Source organism: Lonchura striata, chromosome 9, assembly GCF_050655825.1.
Source record: "Lonchura striata isolate lonStrDom1 chromosome 9, ASM5065582v1, whole genome shotgun sequence".
NCBI classification, from domain to species: domain Eukaryota; kingdom Metazoa; phylum Chordata; class Aves; order Passeriformes; family Estrildidae; genus Lonchura; species Lonchura striata.
In genome coordinates, this window is record NC_140711.1 from 28,373,103 (window position 1) to 28,399,137 (window position 26,035).

The 26,035-nt window shown below is 41.1% G+C and overlaps 2 protein-coding genes across 7 annotated transcripts in view; one reads left to right on the top strand and one right to left on the bottom strand.

Annotated features, from left to right (window-relative positions):
* SERPINI1 (serpin family I member 1) overlaps window positions 1–10,938 on the bottom strand; it is a 44,908-nt gene extending 33,970 nt beyond the window's left edge. Inside the window, exon 1 of the mRNA XM_021548255.3 lies at window positions 10,869–10,938. The gene's annotated coding sequence lies outside the window, so the exon portion shown is untranslated. The remainder of the gene's footprint in view (window positions 1–10,868) is intronic.
* A 116-nt stretch (window positions 10,939–11,054) lies between these two features.
* Window positions 11,055–25,748, top strand: PDCD10 (programmed cell death 10). 6 transcript variants are annotated; one of them, XM_021548202.4, is made up of 8 exons: window positions 11,055–11,100; window positions 17,515–17,729; window positions 18,326–18,379; window positions 19,708–19,825; window positions 20,476–20,602; window positions 20,946–21,024; window positions 21,335–21,417; window positions 22,956–25,748. In XM_021548202.4, the coding sequence occupies exons 2-8, from the start codon at window positions 17,634–17,636 to the stop codon at window positions 23,035–23,037; spliced, it is 639 nt and encodes a 212-aa protein (XP_021403877.1). In that variant the 5' UTR covers window positions 11,055–11,100; window positions 17,515–17,633; the 3' UTR covers window positions 23,038–25,748. The 6 variants fall into 6 exon arrangements, with proteins under 6 accessions (XP_021403877.1, XP_021403878.1, XP_021403876.1 ...); XM_021548203.4 differs by having other exon boundaries at window positions 17,523–17,729; XM_021548201.4 differs by having other exon boundaries at window positions 11,077–11,225.
* The last annotated feature ends 287 nt before the right edge of the window (window positions 25,749–26,035 follow it).

Below are 26,035 nucleotides of genomic sequence, written 5' to 3' on the forward strand. Positions count from 1 at the left end.
GCTGCTAATAATGGACCAGAAGTTCCCTACAATGAACTACATTTTCCCCCCAATGCTACATTAAAAAGTTTGACTTTAACAGTTCAGTCTTCACCATGCAGAGCTGTAATATTTGTGTGCTTACTGTGGCTCCCAAATACAACATCAGTGATGTCAGACACGGCCACGCACTTGCCCAGGCAAGACCCAAGTTTATGTCTCTACAGAGCCAGAAATTAATAGCTTAACACTTGTTTTCCCATGATTCAGAAGTTTTCAGGAATTGTTACACTGTACTAGGAGGAGCAATGAAAGGCCGAGTAAAAGAATGGATTAAGAAAACTCTTAGTACAGCAAGACTTGAAAACACACTTATCACAGCTGTAATTACAAGCCTGAATGGCCATAGCTGATCCCTAACCTCAAACAATTTTGCAGTCCCATTCAGTGAGTTTGCATTAGGGAAAAAAATCTTTACTGGAGCCTTATTAAACAAACATTTCCTTGTTCTGATTTTAAAGGTCCTACTCGTTTAACCTGTCTTATACAGAAAGAGCCAAACCACGGCATTACAAAATTAGAGCTTAACTACCTCAAAGTCCTCAGGTCGTTCAGGTTTTTAGAGGTCTTTTTGCTGAATTGTTTCAGGGAGAGAAATATTTACCTCCTATTTGACACTGGCAACTCCCCACTCACTCCCTCCAGGAACTGTTGAGATTACTTTATCCAGAAATCCAGACTAGAAATTTTCCTCTGTAATATCCTGATCAAACTGGGGATTTTGCAGTGTATTTATTTCATTTATGATACTGTCAAAGAGGTCAAGGTGCTTACTGTGGGGAAAAAAGCTTACATTTGGCAGGCACTCATGCAGTGCCTTTCAAAAACCAGGAGTATTCCCTATGCCCAAGGAATTTTCCCCCAGGATTGAGTGTGACACAGCCTGGCTGCAAATTCTTCAGGGCGGGTGTTTATTTTTTAATTGGACTAACAATGATGCCAGCTGAGGTAGCCAAGTATGAAATTAATATGGATTTAAAAGCTCAAACTTGGCCAGTTTGGAGATGTTTTATTTCAGTTCCTCTCTTGGATATCAATCATAGGGGGAAAAGAAAAAAAGGCTTTAAAATACTGTTCTGATTGTGTATGCAGAGTGGATGGGACAAACTGAGTTTCAAGCTGTTGTAACAATACATCAGCTAACAACAGAATTTTGCTGGAAAACACAAGAAAGCTCTGGAAAAGGTTGCCTGGGGAGGTCTCTACCCATAGCCACTACATGCCATGGTTTTGGGTGAATAATTTTGGAATTCTTGGCCAAGGCAGGCCAGGATGGTTCAAACCTCTGTTCTGTGTCAGGGGTGGGAACACAGAAATCATCCCAGGTTTAGGAGTTTTATGGCTGGCATAGAGAACTCCTCAGGACCCCAGTTCTGTTCACTGTGCAGCTCTGATTTTATTCAAAAAACCTGAAAAATTAAAATTATTTTTCCTTGGCTTAAACTAACATGACAAAAATAATTTGAGCTGCTCAGAAAATGTTGTGTGTTTAGCTGCTTGATCCATAAGTGGAAAAAAGCTAATTACACAACCCATTTAGGCATTTAATGTCCCAGGGCCAAGTCAGTCTATGGCCACAGAAAGCATTAATAAACATGGCTTATCTCACTTTATGAAAGTTGTGATTACCATTTTTCAGTAACTGCAGCTATCAGCAGCATTTCACCTCTCCTACCTTATGAAATTGAACCCAAACAGCAAAACCTATTTGAATTCAGCTGAAATGCGAATTTATTTGGAACATGTTCTCTTTTTGCTTCTGTATAAAATGTCAAAATTCAGAGCTGGATTTCTCAAAGTGCAGCACATCAGGGCTCAGCTGGGAACAAACAGGAGCAGCCAAGCACATGAGATCAAATAAGCCTCTAGTTTAATGCCTAAATGGGAAATAAATATTCAAGGATAAAAAAAAAAAGAGAACACAAAATTAACCTGCCTGCTAATTTTCAGAATTGTTACATTTTAAATCTATCTGTAGAAATGGTCCACTTTGCATTTCAGCTACAGAACACACAAGAAATATTTAGGAAGTTTCCTCAATGGAATAAAAATCATCATAGTACTATGTAGATATAGGCCAAATCCCAGTAGCATCACTGAAAAACTTTAAAATATTTTGCATATATGACATTATTACATAATATATATATATATATATGCTTTAAGTCATATATGGGTAATTGATATCCCACTTTTGAAATGTCACCAAGCTGTTGGCTCCCATTCAATACCAACCAACTGCCTCTCCTTGTTCTGGAGGCAGACAAAATAATTGTAAATTGGTAGCAAACCCTCATATTTCAATTATGAGGAAAGTGAAGAAAGGAAACAAAATGAGCAATTTTTCATGCCATAGAGACATAATGGTTACAGTATAATGTAGCATATAGGTCAGCTTTATGAATTATGTGATAAATTATCTTCAAATGTACATATTTTAATTTTATATATATATATTTTTTTTTTCCCAAAGAACCATACACATCATCAGCCTTTTATATGCTTAGTTTGATACAAAAACATGCTGGGTAATACAGAAAGGTCTAAATACCAACTTACCCAGTAGGTAGTGCTTGCATTACCAAGTTATGACAGGAATTTTTAAAGCATTTTTACCACATTACAGCCCCTGCTAAAGACCACCATGCCAGCTCCTTTTCCTAGAAACTTCCAAAACTTTAAGTGGTTCATCCAATATATGCAGACAAGATTAGCTCAAAGTTTTATGATTTTAACAGTTTTTCAGATGAAAAGTATTCAGATTATTATCAAACTCAAGAAAGAGATCCCATTCCCACAGGAACCTTAATTTCAGGTGAATCCATTTCCAAATCTACACTACTCAGGCCTAGAAATATTCCAGAGCAAATGAAAAAAAAAAAAAAAGGAACTAACAAGAAAAAAATAAGCAATTTCCCTAAGCATTTCCATAGCTTGCATAAAGACATCAATTACCATAGCTTGTCTTCTAAATTAATGATTCACAGTGATGGATTATTCATGCAAGTCGGCCAGCTGAACATTATACTTTGACTCTGGGGAGAAAGTATAGCATGTCTTAATTAACTAGATTTTCTATATGCCAAAAGATACCCAGGAAAACTTTATTTCTCTAGTCAAGCAGGTAAAATGTGAACAAACAGAACTGATGGTAATCAAAATATGCAAAAATCTTCCACAGTCTCAGAATCCACATTTAAAGTGAACTAGCAAGAGCACATTGCCTCAAGTGAGCTCTGTAAAATAGATCCAAATTGCCATTTTGTTGAATGAACTGACTTTAGATCTGCTCCATTTAAGCGTGAAAAAGATGGAAATTTCACATTAATATGCTGCTTCCTGCCTCGGCACAACCTTGCAAGGCTTCAGTGATGGCACAATTTCTTGTTTCTAAAGGATAGCAAGTATTTTCTTGACTGAAATGCAACTCAACACTGAAATTTTCTATGAGTGAATGATTGGTTATTATTCCAAATATTTTCCAAATGAATGCTGTGTCCTAATGGCCTCCTTGAAAATACATAACACTTATGTGTTGTGCAAGTCCATTGATGCTATTTGTTACTTTGATCAGGATGGTGCAAAATACCCTTACAGTTCCAACAATATCTGGGATATGCACTTATTGGCTTTCAAAGTGTTCTTTAATCATGGTATTGAAAGACTTACAAAATAAAAATGGGAATGCCATGATAAATGTTGCAATTTATCCTTCAAGTAAGTAATAGGAACGATCCAGTGTCTCTAAAAATCCATACCAGGCAGCTCTGAGCCAGCAAAGATCACCAAGCCTGATGAATGAGATGCCCAGCTAGTTGCTTACATGGCTTCTATAGACTGAGGTTGTTAAAAGTATTAATCACAGTCAAATACACCTTTATCTTGAACAAATTAACCCCGATGCTTCACAGCTATTATGAGTAGGAAGAGTCTGGTCTCATTTTATACTGGAGAAACTTAGATTAAGTAAAGATTAAGTGACTTGTCTGCTACCAAAAGATTTAAAAACAAGGAATTGTCTTACCTTCTTCCCTTAAAACTACCCTCTCCATTGGTGTTACCTTCTCTGAGCTCCTGGGATAATCCTAGAGCCTTCAAAAGCAAAAAAATTAATTTTCTCCTTGCTCTCTCAGTGCTTCAGCAATATTTCCAGGGATTCTTCCAAAGCCCTATACTTCCTAAGGAATTAAGTAATAACTCCAGGACAGGATAGTTACATGGATATAAGGATTAGGAAAGCATGGTGCAAATCAATTTAACTGGTCTCTGCCAATGCTGAGATGACAAATAGTGGGAACACATTTCCATACCTCTGTCCCCATAGGGCTTTCACTAAAGGTAACAAAGATCCTTATGAGACCCAGCTCCTTGTAACAATTCTTAGATGCAGATTTGAATTTCTGCTGCTTTTTTCCCCTACCAAATATGAGACATCCTCGTGTTCTTCTTGGGAAATATGCTCCCATCACTTCAAAAACTTGTTTGCATTGTGACTGAGTGAAAGCTTGTCCCCTTGCAGCTAAAGGGTATTTTGCTGTCATTTCATATATGGGGACCTGCTATCTGTTATGTCAAATCCACAAGTGAACTGTATTTTAATATTGCATGCACATTTTCCTCCCTTACATTTCTTCTATATGATAAACTACTAATGGCATTTTTTGCTTCATGCATATCATCCCCTCAAAATAGATCTACTTACAGTCAATTTGATTCTTACTCACTGTCATGGGTATCTTATATGCCCTGCTGCTCCATATCTCCTGTAATTAAATATTTCTGCTTGCTTTTTTTCTGATATTTGTTTTCCTTGGTATCTTCCCCTATATCTAATTTCCTGCTTTCTTTAGTATTTTAACAGAGGCATGGTAGGAAAAACAGATGGGAGCTGTCAGCTACAGATGATGTCAAGTAGCTTCTGAGCAAGTGGAGACTCCAACAGCTCCAAAATCCCCGTGGGGTTTGGTGACACCAGGACATTCCCCGTGCCTCAGAGATGTGGAGAGGATGAATCCAAGGCACTGACCTGCAGTGACCACAGAGGTGACACTGAACTGGGGAGCTGCAGCAGGCAGGCAGAGCACAGGGCTCCAGGAAGAACAGCCAGGAACGATTACAGCTACAAAGCACCACAGACACGGTTCTGAGTCCTTGTGGGGTGGCAGAAGTCAGGAACCCTGGGGGATAAAAGCTGCAGGGATTTGTGAGCACACCCTGCAGGAGCACAGCAGAGCATGGAAGGGCAGATCCCCGAGGATGGGCCTGGGCATGGAGGGAGGAGGAGAAAACCCAGCAGATCAAGAGGGAAGGTCCAGCTCAGATGCAAAGAATTAATGACCCGAGGCAAAAGCAGAGGAACCCACCAGGCTTTCACTGTCACCAGCTGGGGACAACACATAATCCCAATCTGTCACACTTAAATCAGCATCCCTGCAGGATGGAAGTGAGATCACAGCAACCACAGACCAGAGCAGTGCTGAATTAAAGGGTTCAGCTCTCAGCCTCCCAGGTTTCAATTCCAGCTGCTGGATGGCTGCTGTTCCTCACCCTTGGCTCGCTTCTCTCCAGATTCTCAGGCTCTGCTGTCCTCTTCTTCCCACCCTGCAGATCCCACCAACAGCTCCCAGGAGAGCAGAAGTGCTGATGAATCCTGTGACTGGACTAATGACAACCAGGGTTCCTTGGAACAGAAAAAAGAAGCTGCTCCATAGCACATGCAGTCATGAAACAGGATCATGTTTGTCACTCTAGACCAAGATGGTGTAGCAGGCACATTAAGCATTAATCTAAAACTCTTCTGTCATCTTCCACTCAAACTCGAGCTTTGTCGAGTGTTATGTGAACCCTTATTTTAGAAGTGTGGAGTCAGCTTTGGTTTTTTAATTTTTTTTTTTTAAATCAAAATCCCACCCTCTGCCTGCAATGTTACTGTGAATAAACAATGTTACTTTAGGTTTTTATTTACCATATGCAATTGCACATGTTTTAAAGATAAAATAGAATTACTACAGTGTTTTAAAGTCCATATCCAGTTTAATAAGAGACTAGCTTATTCCTCTTTAGTACTTGTAAGAGTCATTAGACATCTTTCAACTCCCACTAATTACTTTGTTTTTGGCAGACATTAGTGTTTCCTCCTCCTGCTTTTTTGAATAAATCTGAAATTAACAAGTCAATAAACTGACATATTTACAGTAAAAATAACTCAGCTCTCCTGTCTTCTTCCTCCCACTTCTCATATCTCTTAGCAGATGAAAAGGTCATCATTCACCTACAGGCTTTACACACACTGGTGGGGACTTGGGCACTTTCCCTTTGCATCAACATCATCTCAAGTTGAGGACCTGATATTACAGAAGCTGTTCCTGTCATCTTAGGTTTTGATTAATTACTTTAAATAGTTAAGAAACTGGAGCAAATGCTTCTTTTGAGAAAAAGATATCTGAGAGAGAAAACATGAGTTGCTTCAGTGAACTCCAATTGCTGTGTGAAGTACACAATCATTAAATGCTCCAGGAGCTGCTTTAATTCAAACGTGGGGGGAAAAAAGCATTAGAAAAGGGCAATTTTGGTGTACCAATTAAAAAATGATGCCTTAAATCTTTAGACCTTTCTTTCCAACTTACATAACTGAGATGTATGGGGAAAACTAGGGCAGCAAACATCACCTCAGACACAGACAGTCCCCAAACCCTGGCACTTGGCTGCTGTGCCAGGGAAGGAGGCAATCTCCCGTGGCTGAGTGATGCTGAGGAGTTCCGACAGGCTGTCTTTGGCACAGTACCCACACTCTTAACACTACCTTGACATGCCAAAGGCACTTAAAAAAATCACAGTGAAAAGTAGATGCCCAAGTCCTCCAGCTCGCTCCAAACTTCCACAGGAGAATCAAGGCTAGAATGGAATTGCTGCTCAAACAGTACCAGATGCAAAATGCAACTGGTGAGCAGCCTTTGGGCATTTTGTCTTACTGCAAAGGGAATTAAAGCATTTGCTTTCTGTGGTATCTGAGCAAAATTCTCAGAACTGCAAAAGCAAAACAAAGCCCTTAGTGTGCTGCACAGAAAGGTTAAAAAGGAAATGAGAGTTCTCTTTTCTGAGATGAGGAAATCCCCCCAAACCCACTGCGCACACAGAAACATGCATGACAAAATCGAGGAAAGGAAAAGCACAGGAACTGCAGCTCTTCCACAGCCTGGGGAGATCACTGCTGGCTAACAAGTGCTTGGTTTGTACACCTGACACCCCCTGCACATATGGCACAGTTTCAGTTTTGATCTGGATAGAACAGATCTTTCTAGAAGCAGCAGATTGTCCATTAGGCCCATCAAGCCATCACGGGGTTGGAACTGTCAGACTCACACGGCAGAGCAGGAACAGAGAGCATTATTAAGCAATTATTTCTTCAGCTGTAATGATGAAAGACTTCAGGGCTGAAGTATACAAAGTTCATAAATCAGTGCAAAGACAGCAAGCCTATAAATTGTAGTTGGTTAAAACTAAATACAACCACATTGTTTTAACTTTATTCTTATACAATAAATTAATGGTCATTATTGATTCTTCCTGAAAGAAGAGTCTCAAGGTCTGCAAAACTATTTCTCAAGAATTATCATAATATTTAAACACCGAACTAAAGCAAAAATCCTTTACAACACACGAGGTCAAATCTCATTAACCCGAAAGCCATACACACATTTAACTCATTAGCTTGTATGAATAAGAAATTTCCTCTTTTCCCCATCTCACAGCTACAGCTGCTCTGCAATGACTCCAAAAGCCCAAAAAGGACATGGATAACTCACACAGCTTTTATCCCATTAGCCACGGTCTGCAGTTCTCATAATCACTAGCTTTGAAGTGTATTAAACAAACCAGAACACGACCTTAGAGCTGATATTTTAATCACACCACAGAAGAACAATTCTTTATCACAGATACTTCATTAAGGCCACCAAACAAGATGCTACTGAGAACTACCCAAGCCACAAGCAGGCAAGGAACTATTCTCACATTACTTTATAGCTACAGACCTCCAGCACAACCTTTCTGGTGACTGCACTGAGGTATTTACACCTGAAATAAACACATTCTTAATGGGATCAATACATCTGCACATCCCTGTCCTTTTGTACTGCTTCAAATGCCAAGTACAGAGGGAAAATAAGCACCAAAACTTCACCTTTATTACTGAACTATGCAATTAATTTTTTTGTCTTGAAGTGGCTACAGCTTTATGTTTACGGAAAATGTGTCCTCCTGTCAATTCAATAATTCAAGACTCAAAAGTATTTCCCTCTCTCCTGCAGGAATACATGGCATGTTATTTCCCCCACCTCTAAGTTCTGCTAATGTTTAGTTATCTAGTTCACAAGACCATGCTGGGAAGACATGAATTAAACCCAAATTTTTTTTAAGGGATTCCTAAATTAAACTACTCTGTTTTTTCATACATACAAAGTATGTATATATTCATAAAGACACATTTATCACTAATTACAGCTGACTATACAGACATCTTTCCCTACCATCTGCCCGTTATATTGTATCAGAGACATGCAAACCATATAAAACAGAGAAAACCAAACATTAATTTTGAAAACCACGCTTACACACCAATTTTTAGTGTTATTTTGAACACACAGCTTAACTCAGATAAGGACAGCCTGAAGACTCAGTATAGGACAGATGTAGCCTATATTAATTCAGCCTGTGCTTTACACAGACAGAATAACGTATTGCCCACACAGAAAACAAATTGCTAGAAATTATTTTAAAAGGTATTCAGGCATGCCAACAATGTGTCTTCACTGATGATGAACAGCCCAAAAAACAAATTTGAACTTTTGAGACGTAAAACATCAGTTGCAAAAGCCTTTAAAGAGTGGGGAGTAGTCAGATCTTGCTGTGAAGAATTCCACCACCACTAATCCATTTTCATCACTACGTGCTGTGATACAGAAGGTTATAAACTGAACCAAGATACACATAAACACAACATTTACATCAACAGAATAAATTTCAAGAGAGTTATTACAACAATAGCACTCCTAGAACTGTTCACCCCTGAATATGAAAGGACTGACACATCCATGAATAACTTTCATCTACATGTGAGCAAACTGCTGACAATGGCAGATGAGGAGACAAAGCAAATTTAAAAATCCCAACTCAAATTGGACAAGAGGATGTGAAAACACAGGATAGACAGTCTCATGAGGTCAAATTTTGGAACTCATGACTGCCTTTAACAGGAAACTTTACACTGCCACAAGCCTTCACATTGTATTACATCTTAGGCTGCCCTAAAACAACCCACACCTAAAAAAAAAAAACAAACCAAAAAAACAAATCATCAACCATTTGTCCCTCCCTTCCCCTGGCAATTATTCCTCATCACACTCAACCAAGCCGCAGTAGTGCTAAAAAATACAATGGATGTAAAATAACCAAGTGTGAATCTGGTCCAAGCCTCATGGTCAAACCAAGACCTGTCAGAATCTGAAAAAGTATCACAAAATTGATGGAAGAGGTAACTATTTAAGTTTTAGCAGCTCTACGACTGCAGCTTTGTAGCTTTATTTAAAACATACTAATTTCACTGAAAGGATAAAATGCCATTAAACAGATATTTGGCTCAATCTATGCTACAACGTTTTACTGAACAGCTCTCCCTTACACAGAGGGGAGTAATTTTCCGTTAGACTAAATCACCAGATCACATCAAAAATGAGGGGAAAACTGAAGAATCTGAGCTCAGAGGTGATGAACAGCACACAACTCATACACATTACGCAGGTTGTAAGCAGCCCTTTAATATCAGGATGCGTAGAGTAGCTGATATGTGAGAGATCACCCCTCGATCCGATTAAAACAAAAAACGGTGGTGTGGGAAGGAGAAAATTCACGTATGTGTAACAACAATTCAGGTTCAATCCAATCCAGTTTTCCTGCTTTTCCCCAGCCCGAAGGAGGAGATGTGGATGGGTGACACACATCGTCCCTCTGCTCCCACCGGCACCCAACTCTTCCCACCCTCCGCAAGAACTTAGAGCCACTGTCTGACAAGTTTAATGCTTCAGCTGCTCATCCCCACCCTCACACTGGGGAATTCGTGTGATTAACATTAGGCAGAAGCGATCAGCATTTTTTAAAAAGTGAGCGTTAACAGCGACACATCAGAAATGCCAACGTAGATCCGAGTTGCTGCCTTTAGTATTAATAGTAAATTTTAATCGCTGACCTCTTCCTACACCGTAATTCGAAGCTTCAAAGCTTACTAGGAGCGGAATCACCCCGACACAGAACGCACAAGTTTAGTTCTTTGAGCGGCCAGCGCTCGGGGCGCACGGACGGACCGCGGCGCGCTGAGCGAGCCGCCGGGACGGGGCTCGGCAGGCGGGAGCCGCCGGCAGGCAGACGGGCTCTGGGAGCCCAGGGCGGGCTGGGAAGGGCTGCCCGGCCGCAGGGACCCGCGGGACAGCGGGGCCGGGCTCCGGGGCACGGCACCGCCGCGCTTCCTTCGCCCGAGCGCAACTCCGCCGGGGCAAGGGCTGCGGGCGCCGGGGAGAGAGCGCGTCCCCGCGCCGCCGCCCGCAGGAGCCCGCCGAGCTCCGGACGGGCTCCGGGCTTGCCGGCAGCTCCTCGCCGCTCATCGCACGTCGGACGAGCGGCTCCGATCCCCAGCGCCTCCTCTCCCGCGGCGGCGGCGCACCCGTCCCTCCTTCCGCCCCTCCGGGGACCCCCGCACTCCGGGGCTCCTCCGGGTGTAAGAGACGAGCCGGAGCCGCCCGCTTTGTTCGGCCCCGCCGAGGGCCGGGCGCACTCACCGGCACTGCCGCCGCCGCCGCGCCCGCTGCCCGGCGGTGCTGCCGCCGCTCCGCGCTCCGCCGCGGCTCTGCCGCGCAGGGCGGGCTGCGCTCGGCTCCCGCGAGCCCCGCTCCGCCCGGCCGCTGTCCCCGCCCCGGCCCGCCCCCGCTCCGCTCGGCATTGTGGGGCTTGTGGTCGCGGAGGGCGGACTACGAGCCCCAGGGCCCCGCGCGCGGTTCCGGACAACGCCTGGTGTGTGGTAACACCGCGGGTCTTCTCCTCCTCCTCCTGCTGCTGCTGCTGCTGCTCCTCGCGGGCGCTTCCGGCGCGGCGGCGAAGCCCCTCGGGAGCGGCGGGGGCTCGGCGGGCCGGGGCAGGTGAGGTGCCGAGCCCTGCCCTGCCCGGCTCCGGCCGCGGGGCCCGCCGCGCCCCGCGGGGCTGCGAGAGCGGCGGCCGGGCGGAGGGAGCGGCCGAGGGCGGCCCGGCCGTGCGGGGAAGGTGCCGGCTGTCCCGGCCGGGCGGCGACTCCTTCCTCCGGCCCCGCGGCAGCGCCCGCGCTTGTCCTTCTCCCCGCCCTTCCCGCGGGGCCGCGGCCTGGCCCCGCTCCGCTCTTCCCGGCCTGGTGCTGGTTCGCTCGGCCCGGGCGGGCAGGCGCGGGCCCGGATGTGTTTTATTTTTGTGGGAATTATTTTTAGCTCGTCCTCCCGGAGCGGAGAGCTGTCAGGAGGCTGCGGCGGGCAGGGAGAAAGGGCGCCTCGGCTCCTTTCGCCTTCCTGCGCCAGGGGAGGTGGAGGTTGAACATTAGAGGGGAATTATTCACAGCAGGGGTGATTAGACAGCGGAATGGGCTGCCCTGGGAGGTGGTAACACCGCTCCTGGAGGTGTTTAAGGAGAGGCTGGACGTGGCACTCGGTGCCATGGTCTGCTTGACAAGGTGGTGTTTGTTCAAAGGTCGCACTCGGTGATCTTGGATGTCTTTCCCAGCCTAATTGATTCTGTGATTCCTCCTCCGCAGGGGCTGTGCCCCCCTTGGGGACCGAGCAGTCAGGGCTGGGGTGTCCCATTAAGTTGCTCACTGAACTGGTGAGTTGGGTTGGGGTTTTTCCTGTAGCTCGCACATACTGGGTGGCTGAAACCTTGTGCTGTTCCTGTTATCAGAGGAACTAATTCTCCTCTGGTATTTGTTTGCACGTTGGAATGTATTTTTGTCCCTTTGGAGCTGTGTCATACCTGTTTGTGTTTGGTAAAGTAATGGCTTCACTTTCACATTCCCAAGGATGTGAAAAAGAAAGAGAAATATTATGCTGTTGTGGTTATATATTACAGCATTCTTGACCTGTTTCAGTGACGCTGTATAACAGTTCTGGTGTTGCTGACTGCTGGAACTGGAGCACAGGCTGTAGGGTCTCATGTGAGACACAGACTGGCTGTATTAGGACAAATTAAAGCGCTTCCATTTTGAAGTCCAGAAAAAAAAGCACAGACTGATTAGAAGCCTGACTTCATGCTAGGCTTGGTTTTTGTTTTTTAAGTTGATATGGTTCTAAAAATAGACATCTTGGATTTATCACAGGTCTGTGTCATTTCTGAATTAGTCATAGAACTGCTCTTACAGTAACCAAATGCATAAGCAGTTCTGCTTTGCCAGAGTGAATTTCACTGCAGGTGACTGTTACACGTGTGTGGAGATGTTTGAAAACTGCATTTCTGTTCTAGTGAGAGGCATTTGAAGACACTTTCATACTTCAATGCTGTTTGCTGGTGACATTCCTTTTATTAACTCTGCAGTGAAGCTATTTGGTGTAAGAATCAGTGGGATGTGGAATCAGTTCAGTAGGATGCCTTTTAATCTCTTGCTATTGTTGCTGATTTTAAAATACAGATTGTTATCCTAATACTTGATCTGTATGCTAATCCCAGTGAATCCACCCCTGCTCAGTTCTAAAAAGAAGGAAAGTAATTCTGTAACTGAAACACAAAGCTTTGAAGCTTTGTATCAAATAATCTGAGTTATACAATGGGAAATAATTGCAATTGATAATTAAAATACAGTGGCAGGTAAAGTAACATCTGACCAAAAAAAAAGAAAAAAAAAAAAGATGTGTTGGTTAGGGCATTTTTTTTTTTAATTCAGGTGACCATTAATGACAGAAACAGAATTGCCAAGACAGGTGTGTGATGTGTGTATAGTTAAAAGAGCATATTCTGCAATTTTTTTTTACTTCCATAAACTTTACAACATCAGTAGTAAATTACCTACACTCCCTCCTCCCATGCACATTGGTCTTACATTTTGATTCAAGCTCTGCCTCTGAATTCAGCTGGAATTTATGCTGTTATTTCCCTTCCCTCACTCTTTCTTCCTGGACTTGAATGGATTTTTCTGGTAACTCAGGGATCTCAGATCAGCTTAAAGGTGAAACCTGTTCTTGAATCCGCCCTGCAAAAAGTGGAGCAAACCTCTTGGCAGTAAGGTAGTCTTTTATATCAGGAATGGAGCCGTGATTTTTGCTAGAAGCCAACCACTGAAATAATAATATTTGTAATCCCTGCCTTGGGCCTTGTTCCTCTGTAGTACTTTTCTGAAAAAGAATATTAATGTCTAAGCACTTACCAGATCTAGGGTAGATGGAGCCTGGAGAAGGGAACAGAGACAACATTAGTGCAGAGGTAGATCTGCTGATGACAGAGCTGAAACCCTGCCAATTGATACCAAATGTTTCTGTTGGTTTAAAACTTGAAAAGTTGAAATCATGAGAGTCTGCTCTCTTTGCTTTAAGCACTGCTTCAGAAGGTTGTGTTACAAACACCCTCCTTTGATGGAAACCTCACTCCTCTTCAGCCTGGCCTAGGAGCAGCCAGATCCTGCCTTCTGTAGCTTCATGGTGATGGTTATGTTTTTATTAAACAGCTCTGCTTGATTTAAGTGCATGACCAAAAGTCTGTCAGTAAATGACACACATTAGAGAAAGCAAATTCTCACCTTAGACACTGACAATGGTGGTTGTACATCTAGGAAGTGTGGTGGTTTGTGCTCTTCATCCTTCTTGGCAGGAGTTGGGTTTTTGGGGGTTTTTTTCTGCTAAAGTTCAGTTGAATGATTTAAAATGTCATCGGGTGGCTATGGGGGAATAGGTCTGTCAAAGAACCTTTCCAAATCTATTCCTCATCTAAAATATACCAGCTCTGTCCATGTTTGCTGACTGGCTGGGATCATATTTTAGTGCTGAGACTTAAAGGTTAGAATGTAAGATTTATCCTGACAGTGAAAGCACATATTCCATGTTAGTGCATCTCTTGGAATCCAGCCTGGTGTGTTTGATGGGTCAGGCCTGAGCAGTCAGGGTTGTATTAACTGGTATTTGGGCACAGTTGACAAATCCAAATTCTGTTTCAATTCCCTGTATCAGTTTGTAGGTTCTCTTCTAGGACTCTCCTTGCACACCCAGAGGTTTGGGGTTGTGGGTTCCTTGTAACAAAAAGGGGGATCAGGCTGACACTCAGTATCTGACACTTCAGTATCAGGCAATATCCTGCTGTCTTCTCCTCATCTGCCCCCTCAGACCAATTAACAAGTTTGCCAGCAGAGTAACACCTTTTCCACATTTTACAGTATGTCCAGGATTTTCTCAACTCCACCGCTCCACTGTGCTTCCCTAATAAATCACCTCCTCATGCAATCTTATTCCACCTTTTTTGAGAATGTAAAATAAACCAGATGACAGATGAAACTAGGGTAAACTCCTCTTGAAGAAAAGACTCTTCTGAGATTGGAGGAGCTGAAGTTAAGCTGTTACAAGACACTGTCAGGAAGTCTGGCAGCTGTGCAGAGCTGCTTTTGATCACATCCTAAAAGAAATGCTGAAAGCTCCTCCTTGCTGCTGATAATGGGCATTAAACTTTGGCTTGAGTCAGGCCATTTTGAAGGTTAGTGGACTTGCTGATAATTGATCTTAAATAGAAGAGAATAATGATCTTAAATAGAAGAGAAACTTCATGAGAATTTAGTCCCTAATCAAGATTGAGACCACCTTCAAGGGTATTTGGATGTGGTTTAGTGCAGCTATGACAAACAGTAATGCAATGAACACAGAGTTTTTGTGAAGATAATTACTCTTTCTATTTAAGACTAGCAAAAACTGAATTGAATAAGTTATATCCAACAGATATTAAATTGATTCCTAACTGTAAAGATAAACAGTTTGAGAATTTTAGCAGTCAGGTCCTTCACGACACTGTGATGCTTCCTAGTGTATCTTCTGGAAAACACGAAGATATCTGAAATAATGAACAAGCAGTGTGATAAATTAAATCGATTTCTTTTCATACCTTGGCAACAAAAGCATTTGGTGTTCTTAAATATTTCTTGTGTGCACATATATATAAACCCACCTCTTCAGTTGCAAAATTGGTATCCTTTGTGTTAAGATAAATCCAAGTGTTGTATTTTTTTTTTAGGAGTGTCAGTATCTGGAAAAGGGGTTATAGATAATGTATAATTGTTTTTATGTGATGGTTTTAACTGTACCATGGATTAGTAACAATAGCTTATGGTTCTTCAGGAGAAAATGAGTTCTTCATGGTAGCTCACAGTGTAATAGGTTTTCATCATCATAAAAATCCATCATTTCATTTAGTATTTCCTTTTGTGTGTGTGTGGATACTGCTAACCCATAAAAACAAAGTAATTATATCTAATGGCAATTTTGTCCTTTTTTGCCCTTCTTCCTGTGATAAAAATCTTTTGGGTAGAACAATGTTCAGTGACCTGATTTAACCATGGCAAAAACTTGCTCTGGAAATACAGATAAACACATGCTATAAATTCATCCGTGAGTGCAGGTGGTGCTTGTCAGCTGTGTGAGTGGCCACTCACTGAACTTCCAGAAAGGAGGAATTAAACAGCAAAACAAACAGATCTCCATCCAGCAGGGAATACACAGGGATCATAAATGGGACAGCTTGTACCTGCAGTAGGGAGTGCAAACTTGTTCAGACAAGTTCCCTCCCCCCATGTGAGCAGACCTTGCATGAATTTATGTAACTGAAACAAGTTCTTGGGAAAACACTCAACTTTTCGAGGAATCATGAATATTCACTTGGATTCTTCCATGTTCTTGATAGCTGTAAAATACCAGGGATGGGTGATAAAGTTGTGAGACCCCTGATTATTGCAGTTCTATCCCTGTGGATTTATTACATCCATCCAGAGCCCTTTCTAAAGTCTCAGGAATTCTTTGCTGGGGCTGGAGGAATCAGCTCATCTGTGGCACTTTGAGGTTGGAGCAGCAAGAGAAACAAAGTGAGGTTTTGCAGTAAGCAGGCCTTGTTAGAAGACTTGCATAAAGTTTTTACTGTAGCCATGTTTAATTTTTCTTCAACTTTTACTGTTCACAAGATCAGAAGAGATATTCACAATATATTTAGTCATCCAGTTTCTTCTCCGTGCTGACTGTAATCAGTAACAAATTTTACTTGTATAATTATGGCTGAACAATTATGTATCTGCTCTGGACAAAAAATACCTGTTCTTCTGTTTAAACAGCCTGGAGATCTTTAGCCAGTGCAGAGCATAATGAGGAATATGGCTTGAAGAAATGTCTTGGCATGTTCTTAACCTGTTCATACTCTCAGGAAGTGATATTGAATGCTGGAGTAGTTTCTGTTGTTACTTATCTTTTCACTCTTTTCACTTCTTACTAAAATGTCAGTAAATTACACAGACATGCAAATGCCAGGTGTCTGGAGCTTGCTAGGAGGAAAAATCCCTCCTCTAGTGCATTAAATCCTCCAAGCAAATCTAAAAAATTAAAAAGCTTAATATCTTTCTTTTTATCTTTATTTCTGACTTGGACTTCTGGTCTTTAAATTCAATTATGGCATATAAAATATTTTTTAAAGTATCTGATTAATAAAAAATATGGCAGGCTGGAACAAGGGGTTTTTATCAACTGTAAGGTGACCTTTTTTCCTTTCCACGTAATTTCTGGGTCTGAGCAGTGATCCTTCTATGTTGGATATGATGAGTTGGGCTGGGTGGAGAACTTCCAAAACAGAGGTTCAGTTACTGGAACAATAATTTTCCATTGAGTTAACATAGCTGGTGGCACACCCTGAGTGGAAACATGACTACAGCTTATATAAAACCAAAGATGTAGTGTTCACATTCAGATGGGTGGAAAGTGGGCACTGATCTCCAGCAGAATCACGGCTTGATGCATGTGCAAAAATATGGAATATTTATAGGTAGTTTTAATAGTCACAATGCATCTGGATGAGGTTGGGGCTTCACCATGTAGTGCTTTCCAAGTTTCTCCTGGATGGAAGTTGTCAGGAACCTTATGCTGCTGCCTGTGAGTGGTGGCAAGATTTTTGTAAATAGCACATAAAATCTCTGCTTTCAGGAGAATTGGTTCCATGAGAACTTGAAGGGAAAGACACTTGGGGTAGCACCTTTTCTTTAAAATATTCATTTAATAGATTTCAGTTAGGGTTTTGAAGTTAAACCAAGTGGTCATTCCACATTTACTTGACTCATGTAATAAGAAATCCCTGGTTGCTTCACAGTAGAACTCACATTGATCTGTGCCTTGTCATTTTTGGAACCTGTCCCTCATGAGCATTTGTAATTGTGTGTTTGTTTTCTCTTTTCTCACACACCCTAAGGACAATAGATTTTCCAAGGTCTTCAAGTATTCTTGCACAACGAGGAAAAAGAAGAGACATTTCAGTGAATGAGGAGTTTTTTGCTTCTATAGTGTTTTCCTTGAGAAGTGGCTCTTTGAATGAGGATGACAATGGAAGAGATGAAGAATGAAGCAGAGACCACTTCTATGGTTTCCATGCCTCTCTATGCTGTTATGTACCCTGTCTTTAATGAGGTGAGCCCCAGTTTACCTTGGAATGCAATAATCCCCTTTATTTTGGGAAATGAGGCCACAGTAACATGTTGTTCATCTTGGGAAAGCTTTGTCTAACACATCATCTCTCTGCATTGTTTCACCCTTCTTGCCATGAATAGTTTCATGCTCATCAAAGTTTGCTGGTTGTCTTGGTCCTGAGCTTTTTTCTTACCTTTAACAGAGGATTTCCACAATAATGGTATTGCCTGGCAGGAAATAGCACACAGTTGAACCTGTGAACAGTTTGATGCATTTTCATTTTATGCTATGGTTGTTATTTAATAGGATATTTGTTTTTTTTATGAGTGTCTGAGAATACCAAAATGTTCTCAAAATCTTCTGTCAGACTTTTGCTGCTAAATACATCCAGTGATTTTTGTTTTCATTTGTGGGGGGAACTCTTTCCTTTGGGATTAACTTTACTTTTATAGTATCTCTGAAGTGAGACCAGCAATTTAAAAGCTTCTGTCAATCCCCCTTTCCATTCTGCTTTATGGGGCAAGGTGAGATTTCTTGACTTGCTTTGTTCTGATAACAACACAATGCTAATAATTAATTCTAAACTTTTATTGCAGCTAGAAAGAGTAAATCTGTCTGCAGCTCAGACACTGAGAGCAGCTTTTATTAAGGTGAGAAGTAACTTGCATTGAAAAATGGTTGTTTCAAAAGTAAGCTGTGTATGATGAAGCTGAAAGGTCAGCTCTCTGGTTTCCTTGTCTTTTTATCTAAGACTTCATCCTTGATCCAGCAGTCTGAAAATGAAGTGGACAATTGCATGAAGTGGAAGTTTGAGAAGTCTGCAGATGTCATGAGTAGAAATCTGAATGAGCAATTTTAAACAGACTGTTCTCTTGTCCATACAGAACAAAAGCTGAAATGAGGGAGCAGGCAGTGAATAAATAATAAACTTAGTCTAAAACCCACAAGATTGTAGAATAGGCTCTCATGAGCAATAGGCACGTAGTAGACTTTGAAATTGGTTTACAAAGTGAATGGTAATGGGATTTTTTTTGTGGATGAAGTTCAGTGTTTGTGTAGAAATCCATCAGTAAATGGAAAAAAAGATTCTTCTGACTTCTCCATTGTATTCCTAAGGAGTGAAAATACAGATATTCCTTTACATTGCCTTATTGAAGTGGTGATCTTTTCAAATATTGAAACAAAATAATGGCAGGCATGACATATCTGAGCTGTGCAACTCTGGGATGCTTCCCTGTTCCTGCACTTAAATCTGAATGTACCTTGATGGGCTGAAGTCTCAAATTGAGTTCCTACGAGTGTGGGTTGGTTTTGTGTGTTTTCACAATTGGTGGGAAGTAGCTAAGCTGGATGCAATTAATGTTAAACTGAGATGTTGGTAAAAATGGTAGTGCCAGCTAAAAAACCCACAGAGGCTCATTTTTCTTCCCCACAGAGCAGTTTTTTGGTAGCAGCACAGGTGATGTGAACAGCTCCAGTGTTAATCCAGCTCTGTACTTAGATATGTCATCAATCAAAAGCTGTGTTTTTTCTGAGAGAGCAAATTCCCAGATGATGTCTGAGCATATGATGTGATTCATGAGAGGCACATTTATAAATGTCATGGGGAAGGTGGGGGAGTTGCACCTGTGTTGGAGTGAATTAAATTCCAGGGGATACAATATCTTTGTCTCAAAGCTTGGTGTTTATAAAAATATAACAGGATAGAGACATTTATTAAAACCCTTCTTACTCAAATTAAAATGAGTGCAAGGGCTTATTGGAAAAGTTGCTTATACAAAATCAGTGATGTAATCCAAGAAAAATGAATTTTGTAGTGGGAAAATGTTTTTAATGTATTCTACTGGTCTAAAGCCATTAGACATTCAAAGTTCTTAGCAAACTCCTGCAATATCTGAGGCAATTTACGTGAAAATCTTGGTGTTTGCAATGTCCAGGCCTTGCATATTTAAGCATATAAAATTTCTCTGCTATACAGGCTGAAAAAGAAAACCCAGGTCTTACACAGGACATCATAATGAAAATTCTGGAGAAGAAAAGTGTGGATGTGAATTTCACAGAGTCTCTTCTGCGTATGGCAGCTGATGATGTAGAAGGTAATAAAGCCTGTGTTGGATAACTGTATTTTTAATTACACTGTTACCTAGGAACATGCAATTCTGTATTTCTTCTTTTTTTCAGAAGAGATTATTTGTTTCTTAGTACAATTTTCTCAGCATGGTAGAAGAAAATTTGTATTTTTGATACTGCTATTGGAGAAAGTAAATCTCACTGAAAACCACACTTGACTAATAAGAGAAGGAAAGGAAGAAAATGAATGTTTAGAACTATGTTTTTATGGGTGCACAGTTCACCTTTTGCAATGCTAACAACCAGGAAAAGGCAGATATGGAGTATAACATCCTCTTTTTTTTCTTTCCTATTTCAAATTAACAGCAGCAGTTATGCTGTCACAGAAGCAGAATATACTGCAGGCTTTAAGTTATTTTAATACTGAATTTGATGACTTTAATGTCTCAGATAAAGTAAAATGGGTCTTTTTCCACAATGCAGTAATGAAGGTGATTGTTGCACTGTCCTAATTCACACAGGGGTTATTCACTGCAGTTCTCTGCTCATGGCTGTTCCTGTGCTGTTCACCTTCAAATTCACCCTGGAGCTCCTGCTGCATTTTGTCGTGTTTTTAGCTGTCACTACAGACTTGAGGACAAACTAATGGTGGCTTTGAATATGTTCTTTTTGCCAGAGTATATGATTGAAAGACCTGAACCTGAGTTCCAAGATCTTAATGAAAAGGCACGAGCACTTAAACAGATCCTTAGTAAGATTCCAGATGAGATCAATGACAGAGTGAGGTTTCTTCAGACAATCAAGTAAGTACAATATGATGGATTTTGCTTTAGATGGAGAGGTCAAACTTCTTGTATTTAGGCCTGAATGTTGAAATTCTGTAGGTGTAGCAGCATTGTTCTCATTGTCAGAGAGCCTGATGCCTCTTAGAAATGATGAGGATGTTACTTAACCAAACTTGCTGGCTCCAAGGCAGAATTCCCAGGATGCTGCTGTGGCTCCCTGTATTTGATCTCCTCCATCATGTCTGACACTTCCTCTGTGGAGACTGCCCTGAGAAATACCTGACTGCTAGAAAGGGATTCAGCTCCAGCATTTCATAGGATCTCCTGAGGATATTGAAATTCTCTTTTTCTTGCCCAACAGGGACATTGCAAGTGCAATAAAGGAGCTCCTTGACACAGTAAATAATGTCTTCAAGAAATACCAGTACCAGAACCGGCGGGTACGTGCAGCAGCTCTTCAGCCACTATTTCTGATAGCAGCAGAGGAGGCATCCTTTGCATCCAAGGATGAACAGCAGAGCCCAGCTGGTCCATGAGGCCATGCTTTAAAAACAGAGTGGTTGTATGATAGGTTTGAGGAGTTTTAGAAAAAAAAAAATATTCCTTTTTGTTTCTTTTAAAGGAAAAAAAAAAAAATTTTATTCCTGATGTAACATTAATTAATTTTCTGATCAATTTAACCTCAAGGTTCTCACTGTACCCAGAAATATGTGAACTAAGACTCTGCTCCTCTTGTTTTTGTTTCTGTAGGCACTTGAGCACCAAAAGAAAGAGTTTGTAAAATACTCCAAAAGTTTCAGTGATACTCTGAAAACCTATTTTAAAGATGGAAAGTAAGTATGTTTTTGGCCTGTTGGTTTTGTCCTGTTGTTTCAACGTTTTACATAATGACTAACAGGAAAATAGGACAGGCTTTGGGATGTAAGCTGCCTTTTGCCTAATTATTTCCTTACCTATGTCCTCTCATTACCATGGCTGCTTTAAAATACTGTTTCTTTTGTAATGCCTTTGAGGAAAGGGAAAATTGTTAAATTCACCATGTAACACCCATGTGCAGTGTTAGTTTTGAATTTGAATAGGAGAAGTTAAAATTCCTGACCCTGTGTGGATTTTCTCGGTGCATATACAAGGACAGAGAAATTAGGGATTTTTTTATTGAGAAAAATAATTTACCTATCTGAAGTATCATTTGCAAATACAAAACATATGTGCAGGGTTCTCTTTGATTTACATTTTTATTGGCCTTTCTTTATAGACCCTCACAGTGCTCTGCAGTATCTAGAATAATTCAGCTGAATCTTCTTCTAGCTGAGAATTTTAGCCTTCAAACTAAAATTTTTTTCACGTCTTCACCTTGGGTTTTGCAGTCACTATTTCTGTATAATTCACTGTAGTGATTCTCTGGGAGGGTGAGTGGATCCCCCTCAGATTCTGACAGAGCCAAAGTGTTTTGTTTTAAAGATGGAACCAACTTTGATGTCAGCTCTTGTTGAGCTTGGCAAAGGCTGAGAGCACCCAGGAGATGGGGCATTACTAAAGGAGAGAAAAGTCTTGAGAGTCTGTGAGCACAATCCTGCTCCCATCAAAGCATTCTTATTTTTCTCTCCTTCCCCTGAAATTGGGGCTAAATTCAATACCAAAATGAGAAGTTTAGGCTTTGGTAGCTTTGATTCCTGGACAGAAGTACTGTGTGTTCTGGGCTTAAGCTTAAAGTGTGTTAATTATTTGCAGTAGTGTAAGAAATTCCATCATGTATTTCCTGTCCTTGGGGAGGAATTTCAGTGTGTCTGAGCTGCACATTGGGTGAGATCCCTGCTCCCCCCAGCACAAAACACAAGCCATGCTCACACATCATTCCTGAGCTGAAACATTCTGTGACCCCACACCTTTCTGTGCAGGAAGGTAACTAAAATAGTGTGTTGCTGTCACATGTGTGCACGTTTAGTATTCCTTGAGGGAAGAGTTGCCAATTCTGGAATTCCTGGGGGGTGAAGAGCTCAGCTTTGGAAAGGTGTTTAACAATCACGGAGTCAGAAAATGGCTGTGACCTCAAAGATCATCTGGTTCCAAACCCAGTCATCTGCTCCATGGTTTTCCCTTGGTTATCTGAATCCCAGAAGGAAAGGATTGAGATATCAGTGATGATAGAGAGCCAAATTCTTTTTCAATTCCTGCCAAATCAACACAGCTTTTTTGGGATTAGCTATGCAAATGAGGCTGGCTGGCAGCCAGCAGGGAGCTTCAGGTAGGTCAGCACAGGGTGGAACATCCCTGTGCTCCCAGTTCTCAAAGTGTAGGTGCCAATAATGCTGGGTTTCTCCACTGCCATGTTTCTAGAAGTGTCTGAAGCAATATTCTTCTCTTTCCACAGGGCAATAAATGTGTTCATAAGTGCCAACCGACTAATTCATCAAACCAACTTGATACTCCAGACCTTCAAAACTGTGGCCTGAAAACTGTATATGTTGAGAGTTGTACTTTTCAATGGTGGATAGGGTACCTTTATATGTAAATTTTAAAGTTTTGACTGTATAAATTATCAGCCCCTCTCGAGGGGCCTAATGCAGGATTTTGAATGGGATTATTGCCATCTTACACCATATTTTTGTAAAACATTGTAGCTTAATCATAATCTCACAAGAAAGATTTTGCATCACTTTTTGCTATTATCATTCTTTTCAGAATTATAAGCCAAAAGAATTTACGCCTTAATGTGTCATTATGTAACATTCCTTACAAGAATTGTAAATATTTGGTGTTCTGTTTCTGACATTTTAACTTGAAAGCGGAAAACTGCAAGATTATGTATTTAACAATATTGGTGGCAAATATTCAATAAATAGTTTACATCTGTTAGACTGTCTTTTTGTATGTGAACAAAAGTGCATAACTCATCTTTCTAGAACTGCAGAACATTCATTCAGTAGAAAAATAAATTAAAATTATTTGGGTGCTTAAAGCTACCGGGAGTTCAAAACACTGTAAAATGAGGGGTTTTCCTTAAAATTGAGATTTTGGCTGTTCTCTAGACCAGAATATCAGAATAATTATATTAAAATATCTTTGAGAAAGTAATAAATAAACTCAGAAGTGAGATGTGCTTTTGTTTTTGATAGAAACTAGATCTCACTTCTTTCTTACGTCTTCTGTTAGTGGTGAGTTAAGAGGTTTTTTTACTCCTAGGCTATTCCAAGGTTTGGAGCACAGGTTTATTTGAAATATATGCAGCGAAGACTGAATTTAAACTATTCAGATAAGTGGGTTTGAATTTGTCCCCTTTGGGAGGGAGGAGGACTGGAGCTAGAACTCTTCCAGGTAGCACTAGTGATATCTATACTATGCATGCCATAAGGCAACTTTGTTTTTTCAGGGAATTGAAATCATGTGAGACCTCGACTGACAAACCTTGGCTGTGTAGATGGTTAAGAGCTGCTGCTGGACAGGTGGAAATGTTCTCTTTGTGATTTCCTGGTGATGTTTCACAAGTTCTGATGAATCCCTTGGAAGTGCACCTCGAGCTGATTTGGAAATAGAATAAACCTCTGGAAGTTTGCAAAATCTGTGGCCATTACTAGGAAGTTTAGGGAAGAATGTGAAGCAGCTTCTGAAAGCTGCACAAGCTGTTGCAGGAGGAGCACTCCAGGCTGAAAGAGCACAATTGCTCCAGAACTATTCCTTGTTTGGCTCTAAATGGTGAAGAAAAGGTCCCTCCAGACTGTCTGGCACACTGGCCTGGTGCTGTACTGCTCATCTGGGGCAAGTGCCTTATCCCAGGTACAACAGCTGGGTCCTTGCATTTGCTGATCTGAAAGGATCAAAAGGGGGGAAATGCAAACTGCAGCCTCCCAAATAGCACTGGATGTTCTGCTGTCTGTTTGTGCATGGAATTGTTTCCTCGATGAGAGCACTGACTGTAGTCAAGTAGAACAATGTGAAGGAGAGTATTGTGTAAAAATGAGTTCTTTGGGAATGTATGTTGTGCAATTTTTGGTTACTCATAGAGCTATAAGCAGGACATGGTCCTTAAAGCTTGCTGGTCAGCCTGTTCTCTGTTCTGACAGTGGTGTCTTGTGTCCTTAGCAAAATGAGCTTAGTAAAGGGATGCAGAATCAGTTTCTAGTTCAAACTTGCTGGTGTTTCTTAAAGCTTGGCCTGCTGAACTGTCAGTTTTTGGCAAGTGGTAGAAGAACAGCAATGTTCGAGCTAATGAAATCAGAGTGATATTTAATTTGCATCTTTGCATTCTGTAGTCTCCTTGTGGATGATTCTCAATTAAGTCATTGCTCCAGAGGGCTTCATGAAGATCCATGAGTCAGGGAGAAGGAATGGAAAGGCCCATGGAGTTTGTGATACTTCATCTATCTTAGAAAGAGTGTTTGGTACTGGAGAGGCTGCAGCGGTGGCTGTAGAAATAGAGAAACAAAAGATTGGGTTGTGGTTTATGAATTGGACCTGATTCCCATAGTATTCTGAGATTTCTCTTATTTTCTTGGATTGAGCAGGACAGTAATTAGTACTGGCAATCATAATTTGAACGAGACCATGTTTATGTCTATGGTAAAAAATACATATTAAAAAATTGATTTATGACTTGTGTCCCAAACAAGCTGCTGTATTATGTCCTGCCAGTTGGTTCCTTGTCAAATCAGAGGCTATTTCATCAAGAAATGAACTGTTGCTGTTCATCAGTTCTTCCCAAAACCTTTATTGGGTAAAAGGTACCAAATATAGGGCTAAGCTTCAGGTTGTCTAGCCAATGTGTTCTATTTATAACCTCATTGTGATTTCTATATGTTACCCCTAAAAGTAATGGAAAATTATTCATTGTAATCAATGTCTGGTAATGGGAAAACTTGAAAACTGGTGTCTTCAGGTCACACTCTTCTGTTGTGTGCAGTGAATCCATATCTAGTGGTCTTATAAACCTTTCTTTTCCACTGAATATGAGCTGGGACATATGTCTGTCAAATTTTATTGTGGTTTTGCACTTTATTATTCAAGTTACCTGAGTAGCTAAAAGATAAGTTTCTTTTAAGGATTTCTGATACAGCAGTTAGTGTTGCAAAATGCTCTTAGAAAATTTCTGCTGTGAATGTGGGTTATAACTGCAATGATAATGTTAACATCCAGAAAACCAATCTAATAAACAAAATAAAACTTTGTATATTTGTTAATGAAGCAAAGAACTGTCTTAATCACTTGTTTTGATTTTCCTCAGCCTATCAAGAAGTGAAGAAAAGCTTAGGCTGGCTTGTTTGTGGCTGGAAGCTTTAATAGTGACCCACAGATTTATCCAAGTCTGTGAGATGTGCCAGGTGCCCAGCTCAGAGCAAGGTTTATCTTGTTCTGAGGGGAAGTGGTGAGTATGAAATCTCACAGTGTCCTGGTGTCAGACCTTCCTTGGCTCCAGCCAGCACGAGCAGATAGTGTCAGGCTGGATTAAACATTATC

Coding starts and splice junctions, on each gene's coding strand:
- PDCD10 (XM_021548202.4), top strand. CDS start 17,634: ATGAGGATGACAATGGAAGAGATGAAGAATGAAGCAGAGACCACTTCT. Junction 19,826..20,475: donor GGCAGCTGATGATGTAGAAG/GTAATAAAGCCT, acceptor TCTTTTTGCCAG/AGTATATGATTGAAAGACCT. Junction 21,025..21,334: donor ACCAGTACCAGAACCGGCGG/GTACGTGCAGCA, acceptor TTGTTTCTGTAG/GCACTTGAGCACCAAAAGAA.